Below are 14,279 nucleotides of genomic sequence, written 5' to 3'. Positions count from 1 at the left end.
CGTGCGACACATCATTTCGTATTTCGTAATTCATGTGTTTTCATTTTTACAGTCTACGCATGCGCTCCTCTATTTTCCGTAGTTGCCACATTTATTTTACTCACCAATGCATTGGGGTTCTATAAGTTAATCATACCCAAATCATCATTTTAGTTGTACTCAAAGTAGACTCTGAATACCAAAAAGTGCAGCTTCCTTAGTAAAGAGTTAGTATGCTTACTAACTAGTCTGAGACTAACCCTCAATTAACGAATTCTCTCTGAATACAACCCAACGATTTTAAATATTTTGAGTCACTTCCGACCGAATAACAGATCTGGTTATAAAGTCCGAAATGTTATATATGACAGGAAAATTGATAAGACTATTATTGGTTTCACATAATCTGAATAGAGTGATCTTAAAATACTCATCGCTTATCAATTAAATCTACAAATTCTAATATATGTTCTTATTCTAATATATTTTCTTCGCCTCAAATGCTACCTTCGTCAGGAGCTGTTATGTAGTAAAGTATGAAATAATGAGAACTATATAGTTTGTAATGTATGTTGTGGCATATTCTACAAGCTGCAGTAAGATAGAACAGACCTGGGAAATACATACTATCCATTCGTTACTTTAAAATATTTATGCATGAAAGTTAATTTGTTTTGAATTTAATTCCTACTCGTAAAATGGACGGTATATTCAATTGTTTAACATACAGATAATGTTATCAATAGTTTTTCAAATTAAACTCAATCAAATTGAAGTATATATGCTATTTCCTTGACCTTCTTTAGAATATGTCATGAATAACATACAAAAAATGTACCTTGAATTTGTGATATCTGTGCTTCAATTATTAACAGAATGTTTGGAAGTTTGTAAAACATACAGTTGAAAACAACATATCAACATTGAGCTATAGAAATTATACCAACTAGAAAGCATTCTACTTAAAATTTGTTTATAAATTCAAGAGATTAGTTTTGAATATTTCTAGAGTATTATTTTGATTCTATTTTCGAAACAGAAATATCATACATTTAGTTATTCGTATAGATAGAGAGAAAGGTAAAAGTTATAGTTGAAACAAATATTAAATAAAAAGGAATTAGTTTTTATTCTTGGTAAACATTTATTAGTACATACAGTGGATTTGTGGAGAATAAAAAAGTCTAATCAAATCGTAATGTTAATAGGTTGTATGCTTCCTATAAGTAATGTTGGCTGGATACCAAAGTAATTGTTATCCGGGGACATTTTGATTCTTTTTTTCGAGACTACTGAATTTAGTGACGCAAATTATTATTTTATCGCTTAAGGAATTCGCATGCAAGTCACGTTTGTGTTTTCATATATTGTTCCTTGCCCCACTAGCTCTGGAGTCGCCGGCACGGTCACATCAACAAGTAGTCAGGGGACAACATTTTAATAGCCCTTTGGAACATGAGGTGGTACTTGTGTTTGTTTGTTATTACCCTTAGCCAGGTAAGTAAAATAAATATATGCAAGCGATATAGTTTTCTCTGAAAAAAAGTATAGTCCAAATATATTTTTTTCAGAAGCACATTAGTTTTAATTATCGATGTTTGTTATTTACTCACTGATAAAAAATGTCATCTATTATAATTGAATTCAATTGTAAAAGACATTGCTGTTGTTGTACAAAGTACTAATCATGGTACTGGTTGTGCAATAGGAGTTAGTTTAGACATTGTATCTGATTTTGATTATAACTTTTAAAGTATGTTATTATAAACATAATAGAGGTATTTCCATCCTAAGAAGTATCATTGACTTTGCCCTCCATGAGATGTACAAGGAAAAAAATGTCTAATGAAGCTATGATTCTAATAATTCAAAAGTGACCGCTAGTACATAGACACGTTTCACTTATTACTGCATTAAATAAGCAAATATAGATTTCCATCAAAAGAAAATCTAAAACATTGTTCAAAAAGTCACTTTCAGACGTTCTGGTATGACATATCATCTGGTAAAAGAAGAATTCACGTTTACAAATGACACTTGCCATCTGTATATGCAAAGAGCATGGCCTTCATTAAAAAATTACATCTCGTATTAGAACTTAACGGCCCTAATCATTTGTAAGTAGCCTAGGTTTCTTTAACACTGAACTGGTATATAAGGTCTGAAAAATATGTTTAAGCGTCTAGAATGTAATAATATTCAGATGAACAAGAGTAACTCAATTTTTAAATGTAATGATGAAAAATAATCCTTCATAAATGACAAAACTACAATTTGGCTTCTAAAACTTTTGATATTTGACTTAGAATTTTAATGTCTTCTAATTGCGCCCTGTGAAGACAATATGATTACAGGTTTTAATAGTTTTACAGACTAAACAAGTTACTACCGTTTTATTTACAATTTGTCTTCTATTTTTTTTAATCTAAGTTTGTATTAAGAAGGCATAAACAGTATAGTAACCATTTTTTGGGTATTTGATGCACTTATGTAACTATATAATATTCTCGAATTTGTACAGGTTGCGATATAGAGATAAAAGAATACTTCAATAATAACAAATAATAATACATAATGAAGTTATCTTTTATTGAGTATTTGCAAGAAGCGAATTTCAAAATGTAGATTAAAAATCTTATACAAAGAATATATTTTACATGAAACCACACTCTTAATGAAAGAAGTTAACGATTGCACATCCGAATATATGCATTTGCGATTGATCTAAATATTTCGGTGGGTAGCATCAAAATATCGTAGGATAACTGCAGGTATATACGCCAGTTCAGTTAAATCTGTCAAGTGTTCAGTACTGGGACGTTTCCAACGAAAGCTACTAAAATGTACCTCCAATACGTGCTACGGTCTTGGAAAGTCCTATTTGATGGATACTCTGTGAGACAACGCTGGCACCGCCACGCAGTGCAATGTTGTTTGCTTCGGAAAGGTTCCGTGGAAGGACGTTATTATTTCAATATAGATAAAGATCTGTTATTAGTACCTCGCTAAATCAAAACCTTATCGACTATTTACAGCAATGTACGTCTTATTCCGTTTCCGTCTAGGAACACTTTGTTTCGTAAAGGTAACCTCAGTACTCCTGCTTCCATGGCTACGAAATCAATTCCAACCATAATGCACGAAATACTCCAGATCTTGTGCAAGACTGACTGCAGAAGACAAATATATTTTCAATTGTTCCACATGTTCCATGTAATATCGGCGTTTTTTTTATATATATATTAAAGTCACATTACAGTGACACTGTTTATTTATCTTCTTATGGATTAAACTATTCAGTTTGGAACATTATTTCAACTTTTGTGATAATCGTTTTTACATTTTATCTTTTTACCTTAAGCTTGCACATTGGTTACTATTTTTTTTTTTTTTTTTTTTTTTTGCTTCAGCCATGCTATGTACGAACATTTGAGTTCGTATAATACAGACGATGTTAGCAGCTATAAGATTTATTACAGATTTCTAGTAGTATCCTAGACTTGGCGTAATTACCTGCAAGTGCTGGCAAAATAACTTCGTAACATGTTTCCTTTTACCTTGGGTACAAAATATAAAGGAGTGGCATCATTGCCAGATATTTTTTTTCTACACGCGGAAAAGGTTACTCTGCAACACATGTATTGTTCTTTGTGTATCGTGTAAATTAAGGCCTTAAAAAACTCAACTCCCTTATCCTGGAGTATTTACCTGCACCTACCTTATTTCCTCCCATATTCTTTAATCACCATTTTCTTCATAAAGATTTTCTTTCATTATCTTCCGTTACTAACTTTGTCTACTGATCAAAGGCAATGATCAAATCTTTCCATGTACTATAGACCAAAACAATATATGCATAATGTTTTTCTTTAGTTTAACATTCTACGATTATGCACCAAAGCTAAGGCAGATGGTGGTGATACTGAAGGAAATGGTGGAAAGAAACAGGAGAACCAAGAGGAACTTAGGCAAAATATGCTTGTTCACCATAAACGCTATGTTAGCGCAACCAGGTATAGAAGCAGAGACTATACACGTCTGAGATGATCATTCTATCACTGCCCAACCATACTTGCTGACTGTTTTTTTTTTCACATATCCAAAGCGACTGTTTGCGGAATATGCATAAATGATGCAACTATTGAATTTTTATTTTATTCTACGTTTTCTACCTTTGAGATTTATGTGTTAAGACAATTAAGATCTGAACCAGAGATTTTTGAAAGTAAGTATATAAAACCTGACTCTTTTTCTAAATCTTGGTCCGCTATATACGCACGACATTAAATTGCTGAGTGATTTTCATAATCAAAAGATTAAAGAAAATTTGCAGTCAAATGTTATTTCACGTGCATTATACTCTTTGGGTCAGCGATGAGTTTATTTACTTATTTATTTATTCTAAGAGCAAAGCATATCAATATGGATGCGCACGAGACGAGTCGAGACAGGATTTTCCTGACAGGATTCTCTTCTAATACAGAAATATACGTTTTTCGAGTCGAGACATCACTTTTACAGCACATTTTCGAGACGAGACAGCCACAAATCTTGTCTCGTGCGCATCCCTACACATCAAACATCTTACTCACAGGTCGACTGCCATGAGACACGAAATCTGGTCTCACATACGTGGATCTTGTGTAGGCCACGAGTTCTGTTGTCAGGTTTCACTACAACAACTGCTTCATGCCTTGAGGTCTTTATCAATACCTCACCTCGTACTTGATAATATGGATTGAAATATTCGTTTGGCCTCAGAAAGTTGCAAAGAGATCGTAGCCCGTGGATTTTTTATAGTATGTGTTTACAATACAGAATTAAAGAAAAATCACAGAAATAATGGTAATTTTAAAATTTCCCGGCGTGGCCCCAAGCTAAGGAAACCACTTTACCTCCGTGGCAGTCAACCTGTTAAGGCATTGAACTGGAGATATTAAAATGTGTCACCGATTCGGATTCCAATTAAAGTATGGTTATCGTGTACTGTACTGTCGTGTTATTCTTCTTATATTATTGTCTTTCCGGTTATCTAGTAGATACCTACATTTACGCTTGTTTTTTCATTATTTAAGCTCCTCCCGACTTTGATGCCCGGTGGAAGAAAATTAAAATCTAAAAGCATTGCGCTGGTTCAGATTTCAGTTCATCCCTTCTAGAATTTTTGGTAACTTTTGTTACCATGGCGTATTATCATCTTTGGCCGTCTATTTAGGTTCTATAACAACTATCTAAGAAGGGCTTATTTATTGGTCAAGTAAAGGGTGGACCAAATTACACCCCAGATGCATTTTGGAACAGGAAGGGCAACTTGGGGGCGTCAAGTGGAAACCGAGCGGCTTGACTTATCATTTTTTCTTAAGGCAAATTTCAAAACTTTTTCACGCCTTTAGTTTTCAAGATATCAGATAGAAACTTTGCACATAGATTGTGTGTACATTTGGGTATTTCTCATATTTTTCTTGAGATCACTATGCGAAATCGGAGTCGAGCCCGATGGACGCAAGTGTTCCGAGCGGATTGTTTTTGTTTCAGAAAAATATTCCGGTTTTCGCGATTTTTCCGATTTGGGTGTACGATACGGATCTGTAAGTGGTACCGTTTGAAAGGGCTCGTTATGCTCAAGGAAATAACGTTTGAACCATGACTCTTGGTCAAACAGTAATGACGTAGTGTGTATGAAAAATGGGACACCTTCAGAGTTTCAAAAATTTCTTCGGACCTCAATTTTTACGATACAAGATTCAAAATTTGCACATGTATTATGCCAAACGAGTGCAAAACTTTGAAAAATAAAATATTTTCGAAAAGTCTCCCAGTTTTATCCAATATTCCCATTTCTGGTGTTTAATACGGACATGCGAGTAGTACCATTGCAAAGTATTTTCTATTTTTAAAAAAAGGCGATGTACGAACCGTGATGCTACAATATACAGTAAGGAAGCAGTAGATGTTTGAGTGAAAGTCTAAAATTTACCTGAAAAAGTGGAATTCCTAAACGGAGATAAACTTTCGTATTTCACAATGCCTCGCTATTGAAGAGTGACACTAAACTTGAACAGACATCAACGTTTTGTTGTTATATTCTGAATAACTCTCAAAACGTTAAAAAAAACTTATCTTTTCTATGTTCTTAAATATACGGAACAAATCTTATCATAAATCTTATTTTAATTGGATTTGATTGCCTTCTATTCTGAACGAATCATTTTTACATGCAACAGATCAGAATGCATTTATTCAAATTTGGAAGCAACAAAGAACATGTTTGGTAGGCACTTTGAAGTCACGCATGCAATGTCTGGGCTAGTGACGTCACAAACATTGAAGAAGTTAAAAATGCTAAATTTTAGAGCATTTTTTTAAAATAGACACATCCTTGTTTATCCTAGGATCACCTCTTGTAATGTGGTAGTGTTCGTAATGAAGCAAGGGTTTCAATTGTATTATTGAAATTTCCTTATTGTGTACCAGAATTGGGAAAATTGTGTCTTAATTAGAAAAATGTGTTTTTTTCAGGAAAATTTCTTTTTTTGGGAACTTCTGTCTTCAGGTACACGATAGTTACATACGAGTGGTAGCACCTAAAAGCCTGAGTGATTCCGAAGAGAACGAGGTACTATTCATTTCAGAATAAATGTGGATGTACCAAAAAGAAATCCGAATTTCTGAATATTTCCCCTTTTTACTCATTTTTAGACAATTTGTTTATTAAAGTGTCTAAAATATTATCACTTTTTATCTTAAAATTTTGAATTATATCTTCTCTTTGGAATGAATGACCCTTTCTAACAGTACCCCTCCCATATCATATCATGTACCAGAGGAAAGAAATTTTCCTGGAAAGTGTAATTTTGTAAGAAAACATCAATTTTCCAAGTGTGGGCCCCTCTCCCCAATCCTGTATTAACGCCTGCATAGGAGATACCATGATACCGACATGCAAATGGTACCATTTGCAAATGAAATTCATTACGATGTATGATTCCTAGAATAAAGAGTCTTTATGCTGAAGCTGATTCAATAAGAAATTGGCTGAAAATGTATTATCCGGCGAAAATTTGTAAATCGGCTAGAGTATCAAGACTAATCTTCTTCGGACCATTCTTCGTACCTCATTCTTTCCACAATCAAGAATTTTTTTGGTATCATTCACATGTTGGTGTTGTGTACCTAAGGGGAGATATTCGCGACAAACGAGGACGCTTTTTTCATTTCCGATTTTCCCAATTTGGGGAGAATTTCCCGCTTTAGGTACAAAATATTGACATTTACTGTTACAATTGCAAACAGGTCTTCATTTCGAACAAACCAAGGTATGAACCATGATTTTACAATAAATGGTCTTGACGCAATAGCTGCTTGACTTTAAGTCTAAAATTTGCCTTTAAAAAATATGGGTCTCAAAATGGTTAAGCAAGTGGCCCCGGTGGAATATCGTCATCTTACCAGAAGCCACGAAATTCTCTCCGTAAATATGAACCTCAGCATGCTGAATGTCGTTTTAAAGAGTTATAGTTTTACCACTTATATCCCTAAATATATTGAAGTTTCCCCTTAGTCCCCGGGACATCTCTAATAATTACTGTCTGCCACTAATAGCAAACGATTGCTACAGGTTTAACTAAATTTATTTTATTATATTCTAATCTGTAAACGAAAATATTATTTTATGAATGAAAAATAATATTAATAATTATGTTACCCTTTGCTGTAAATCAATACGTTCACGATTTACAACATTATACAATTGTGTCGTAACGTGTCACTATTGCAGACAACTGCCCTTAATTTAAGCTCCTCGCGTTTGAGGAAAAGTGTGATTTCAAGTTAAATAGTTTTATTCCATGCATGGACGATAGAATACAAACATTATTATATAAATGATGCAGAGAATAGGTTTGCTACTCTCCACACGATAATGCTCTGAGCCAAATTAAATAAAAATTAATGACGTTAGGATCCATTTAAATTCATTTCTTTCTTAAAGCTTTAAAGTATGCCAAATATTGTACTATGAATTTAGGTTGTGAAGCTAAGCTGAGTTGAGTTTGTTTAACGTCTTGTTCAGCAAAGAACCTATATGAGGCTTGGACCTACTGACAACGTGGAACCAGAAGCACATGAAAATCCTCCGGGAATTAAACACGAGTCTCACACCCCAATGCAACTCATACTAACCGCTTAGCCACGAAGGAGTTTTTAAACTTGCGAAGCATATAATACGTGTTGTATATCAGTAAAAAAAAAAAAAAAAAAAAACGAAAACTATTTTATTAGTGATTACGCTACCCCATTATTGAAAGGAAAAAAACATTTCATTCAAAAGCTTCATTTGGAAAGTTGCGCTATTCCTCTGATATTGAGAATCGCTTTTTTTAAATAAGTTGTGTATTAATTCATTAATAACAGTTGAGAACTCTTACGTTGATGAACCAACTTCGTCAAACGGCAATATCTGAAATGATCCTATTGATTTCCCAAAGATAAAGCCTACGTATAAATTGGGCTCTAGTTTATAAAAGTATCAACTGAAGCGAACAGAAGTAATAATAATAATAATAATAATAATAATAATAATAATAATAATAATAATAATAATAATAATAATAATAATAATAATAATAATAAAGGTTTTAAATTCTACGAAATCTCAAATTACTAATTTTTCTGAAGCGCTCAACTACATATCCCCCTAGGGGTCCTAAATGATATTGTTTGCCACAACACAAAAGGTTAATCGAATCCAATCGATATTCGAGTCAATATGCCTGCAGTAATTTTTTGTAGTCATCATTCGACGAGAATGACTGTCTGCATAAAATGTCTTCCTTGCATTTGATTTCACGAACTGTCAACTAGCTGGATAACTTCCATTAAATCTTAACCTAATACTTGTAAACAAATTTTCGGGTAATGATTTTCCAACTTGTCTGCAACTTTAGAGCAACGTTGATTACTATTATTGAAGGTTTCGTGTGAGGGACTTTATTCTAAAGTGATCAGAAAGAGTAAAAGTTTCTCGACATTGAAGCGTCATCTGTAATAGCGAGAGAACTGGCATTATCTCGATTCCAGGTAAAACAGCAAAAGGAGATGTGTGGATTTAATTTTCTTTCCCGTTGTTTCTAGTGTGTATTTTATGCGTCAGTTGTGCACAAAACATTATTTATGTATATCAAGTAGTCGTTTCCCGATGCTGATAACAGAGGATGTCGGTTAATCATATTAACGTGTAACAATTATTTTAACGGTGAATCTCATTTCCTACTATCGAGACAAACACTTTTGATTTCGTCATGCGCGCCTTTTTGGGGCGTGGAGAATTTTGGGTATGCCATTGCGCGCTTTGACGTTTGGTCGCAGGATTATACTTAAACGTCCACGTCTCGACCGCAGTCACCACATTTTCTAACAAGTTTGGATTTTCACTCACTTCTTCGAGAAGGTCCGGGCAGATCCGTTTGCGAACGTCCTCTTGCTCGAATGTCAGCACTCGCGGCACCAACTTTGCACAAATTTTCCTCATTTGCAATAGTTCGTGCGCAATTTCGTGAACTTGGGTTTTAGCAATGCCAAGTTCATCGGCAATCATGTGAACATTTAATCGTCGGTCACTGTCCAGTTAATTCTTCACTCTTGCAACATCTCCCTCCGTGTTTGAGCTTGAAGATCGTCCTGACCGTGCAGCGTCTTCAACTTCTTATCTCTCCTTCCTAAACAGCTTGTGCCACTCAAACGCACTCAATCTTCCAATGGCGTTATCACCGTACGACGTCTTGATCATTTTGTGAGTCTCTTCCACAGTTTTACCGAGCTTCACGCAAAATTTGATGGCGTAATGGTGTTCCAAAAGATTGGCCATGACGCAGCGTGACGAGGGTCACTCGCAGAGGTTACGATGACAAGCGATCTTTACCATTCTATGGCTGGCAGCCGAATGGCGCTGCTTCCTGTCTTTCCTTAGAGCCACCTCAACCAACAACAGGTAGAGTAACCGCCGTCAGTCTGTAAAAAGAAAAGAATAAAATCAATCCTACTACTTTAAGAACTGACCCTGTATATGTATATATGTCCATATGTATGTGAGATCCTGATGGCCTATATACATTTCTTTCTTTCATACGTAAAGTACGTGTATATGGGAAACTTATATGGAAGGTATTATAAAATATATGTTTTCAGTTATTTGTTTGCCGCTGTTATACCTACAGATGTACGTTAAGTTTAAAAACTACAGGAGGTAGATTTTATCTACGACACATACTTGTGTTCTTTGTGTGTGTGTCTTTCTGACCGTATTCCTTCCTGATGTGTAGCTCTCATAACTTTAGTTCCAATTAGGGGTAATCCTTGGATTGTAAGGAGAATTATTTTAAGAATTTGTTTTTGTAACAAACCATTATTTTCTTGGAAACGTCTTCCTCTGCCATATAGATTGTTTTTAAAGAAAAGGTTTATGTGTATTGAGAATCTTGTCGTTTCGCGTAATAATCATTTCGAATAATTACTTGCAACATACAGTCATGAGAGATAAAAGATAAGGGATAGGCGTTGCACCTGTGAACATTTTTAGAGTCTTTGACATTTTGGTGCTAATATTCCCGCTCTTTTCCCCCAATTTTTGTCGTATATTCAAAGTGCCATCTCTTTGCTATCAGGTAGGATGATTTTTAATCGTGTTACCTAATTACAGTAGCTTTTATAGGATATAATAAGGAAACATCCGTTTGGTTCATAGGTACATTATGGTCATATACCATTGAACAGACCCTCTTGAACCTTTGAACAAAATTGATAATTGCAATGTTTCTCAGGCAATAGCCACAAATATTAATAGTTATAAATTGTAATAAAAGTTTTAGCTATAAACAGTTCCCCAGAATTGATATTTTATTAATTAAGTTAAAAATTGAAGAGAAGTTCTAACAAAAACTTGTGAACAATAAAGTTCAGCATATACAGCTCTTTTAACATAAGCTTATATGTTATACAATAAGCAAATATATAGAAACTACTTAAAATGATAATTAATAACTTTATATCCTAACCTAAACTATATAAAATATATCAATTGGATTAACTACTTACATTGTGTAGCTATAAACAGTATTATTTGCCGTTCAAAGGTACACGATGCATTAATGTTCATAGGTATAAAAGGGCCACCATTACGAAAGAAAAGTTCTTCACTAGCTTAAATATTGAACAGAAGTTAAAACTAAAAATATTACTGTATTCACCAATGACTCTACCCCAAGTTTGGACAAATAAATATCACAAGTTGCGAAAACCGAAGGGCACAAAACTCAAAAGGTAACTACAAAAAGTCTTCGTTTTGGGGGTGAAAAAATTAAAAGGAATATATCTCGGCACAACACTCACCAAACAACAGCCAAACGCATATGTAGTTTTTTTTATTATTATTATTATTTGCTCTTTCAAACGAATTTTAATCACTGTACCAAGATAGCTCTGAATTCGAGAAAAGCACAGGTGTTAAAAGGTACATTATTTCAAAGCTACAACACCTTCCCCTAACACTTTTATCCGTTATTTTAGGCGTCAAAATTATAATCGTTTCACGTAAAATTGAGGAGAAAAAGGATTGAGAAAATTGTTAGAAATTACAGTTTTTGGAAATGGGACTGTCAAGTAGGAGCTCATATTTTATTCTTTTAATTTTGATCTGGATAGTGTAAGCGAAGCATGCATAACTTTGTGTAGTAAAAACTAACAGGACATTCGACAATACATAAATTCTTTCATGAGTACCTGGTGACAACTTAAAAGGCGATGTGATGCGTTATTTTCTCATAAACCGTTTGTATGTTTCTTGGTTAACATTTGTGTTATATTTATTTAAAATATCCATTTAGATGATTTTCTGCGTTAAATATATTACTCAAGAAAAATTTAATCATAATCGTTTTCGAAAAGTTAAAAATTCCGGCCACAAATTTCAAAATCTTGAAAATAAAGTATTTATAGGTTTTCGAATATCTGGCCTAATGTTGAGAAAGAGAAGCTGCATTTGCGGGACTGCTATGATTACTAACTTCCTGTCACACCTACCATTACAAAAGCACTTTTGTACAAAGCTAGTAATAGCCAAATTTTTCGGGAATTCGCATTCAGCAAAATCTATTTCCCGGAATTGTAAATTTCACTTTCCGGATTTCGGAAAATAATCCGTATTTCGAAAAAGTCCTTAATTTGAAAAATTCCAAAATTCGGAAAAATGTGCAATTTAGAAAATTGCGGAAATTTTCCAGTTCCAGAAATTTTCGGATATAGAAATCTAAATTCCGGATTTTTTTACAAATTATGTTTTTTTTCGAACTCAAGATTTTTTTCAAAATCCACAATTTTCGGAATTCCGTGTTTTCTTCAAATTTTACTTTCCGGATTCCGGAAAGTAAATATTCCAGAAATTGCCATCCCTATACGAAACCCTGCTTTTACTCGTATATTTTCGGACCTCTTACTACATGTCAGCACTTTATAAACGTTTGCTATGTACTGTACTGAACACTTAAGAGGAATGCATTAAAGAAAAGATAAGTCCAACGAAATAAATATATAATTTAACCGGAGGAAACAAAATTATGTACACAGTAAATATGAATACATACGATTTTAAAGCGAACGCATCATTAGTGCAAAACATAAAAAAAAAATCATTTAAGAATATACAGGGTGAGGCTGAAAGATGTTAAGATTAAATTGGTGTTCTTTTAATTTCTGTTTTGCAGATTAAACCATGGCTTGTCTATATTCTATATTCCATTCTGCCCTTGTACTCTAACGAAGCAACATTCCACAACAGCATTCGCCTGAACAAACGCAATTGTGTCATCTGGGCGACTGAGCACCCGCAGGAAGTTCGCAAGCAAACGCGGGATTACCCCAAGGTGAACGTTTGCTGTGCAATGGGCAAATTCGGAGCGATTTTCTTATCAGAAGAAGAAGAAGTCAGCAGAGAGAATTACCTTGGAATGTTCAGCACGTTGATGGAGAAGAATGTGCCACTTGCCATCTTTCAACGAAGGGTACCTTCAGAAATACGGCGCTCCTGCCCATTGCAAACAGATGATTCGTGATTACCTGAAAGACATGTTCGGTACAAGTTACATTGTTAGAGGCGGTTCTCTCCCATGGCCAGCACGTTCCACTGACCAGACTCCGTGTGAATTTTGATTATAGGGCATGACAAAGTGTCGTGTGTATGCAAGCACACCTAGCAAATTGAATGACCTGAAGCATCGCGTCATTCAGGTCATCGCACCTATCCTTATCCAAATGGCTCAGAGGGCCACACAATCAGAAGGAGAGACTCCATATGTGCAATGCGCTGCATGGAAGTCAAATTAAAACCCTTTGACCAAATCCTTGCCTTGTAGTTTCACGTTGATGAACAGACATTTAATGTTAACGTATTTTTGTCTCACTGTATATATTCAAATTTATTGTACAGTTCAAGTATAAATAATTACACAAATGCGAATTTTACCATTTACTGCCCAAATCTACACCTGTAAAGCAACAAGTTTCGTTTGTACCATTTCTGATAAAAAGATGAAAGAGTTTAAATTGGGGGGCTTTGGGAAAGGCAGCTCCAGTTTAAAACTCTTATATCTTTTTACCGGAAGCTGGTACAAACATTTTTTTGTGTGTTACATTCGGGTACAAACGTAGTACAAACAATTGACAAAAGTTTTGTTTCGAAATTCCAAGGTAGGTGGGGGGAGGTCTGGCGAATTGTACCTCCGCTGTTCTTCGCGAAACCCTAGAGTTCATACCTGTTCTCTATATGATTTCAGAACATCATAAATATATTTCGTATCATCAATTCTTCTTCTCAAAACCGGAAGGAGTAAAAATATAATAATAAATTTAATTTATTTAACAACCTTCAGACATTTCTTAGAGGCCATTTTATACTGAATATCTAATAACAACAATGGAAAGGATTTAGGAAACTATTGGACAAAGCCTGTTTAGTAAGTACCATCCCGACATTTGACTAGTAGAACTGAAGCAAACCCTCGAAAACCCCAGTCAGGATGTTCGGCAGCAGGAATCGTATCCACTACGTTTCGAATGCGAAACCAACGCTCTACCACTTAAGCTACGTTGAAATATGGAATCAAATTAATAATCGTTAAATAATACGTGACTCTTTTTTATTAATTCAGAGTTCCAAGAACATTTTCCATCATATCTTATTCCTCTGACGCAACTGCAAGTAGCAAATACTATTACTTCCGTTGGGAGAATTGAATTTCAATACTTTGGAA

General features: G+C 34.4%; 1 protein-coding gene across 1 annotated transcript in view; it reads left to right on the top strand.

The window, feature by feature from the left end:
• Window positions 1–14,279, top strand: part of LOC145683268 (uncharacterized) — a 73,822-nt gene that overhangs the window by 23,955 nt on the left and 35,588 nt on the right. The window contains exon 2 of the mRNA XM_081754635.1: window positions 1,366–1,476. Coding sequence (XP_081610761.1) covers window positions 1,435–1,476 — 42 coding nt within the window. The 5' untranslated portion in view covers window positions 1,366–1,434. The remainder of the gene's footprint in view (window positions 1–1,365; window positions 1,477–14,279) is intronic.

Source organism: Thermobia domestica, chromosome 4 (genome assembly GCF_964235325.1).
Source record: "Thermobia domestica chromosome 4, izTheDome1.hap1.1, whole genome shotgun sequence".
In the NCBI taxonomy this organism is placed as follows: domain Eukaryota; kingdom Metazoa; phylum Arthropoda; class Insecta; order Zygentoma; family Lepismatidae; genus Thermobia; species Thermobia domestica.
This window is presented reverse-complemented; position numbering and strand designations above follow the sequence as displayed.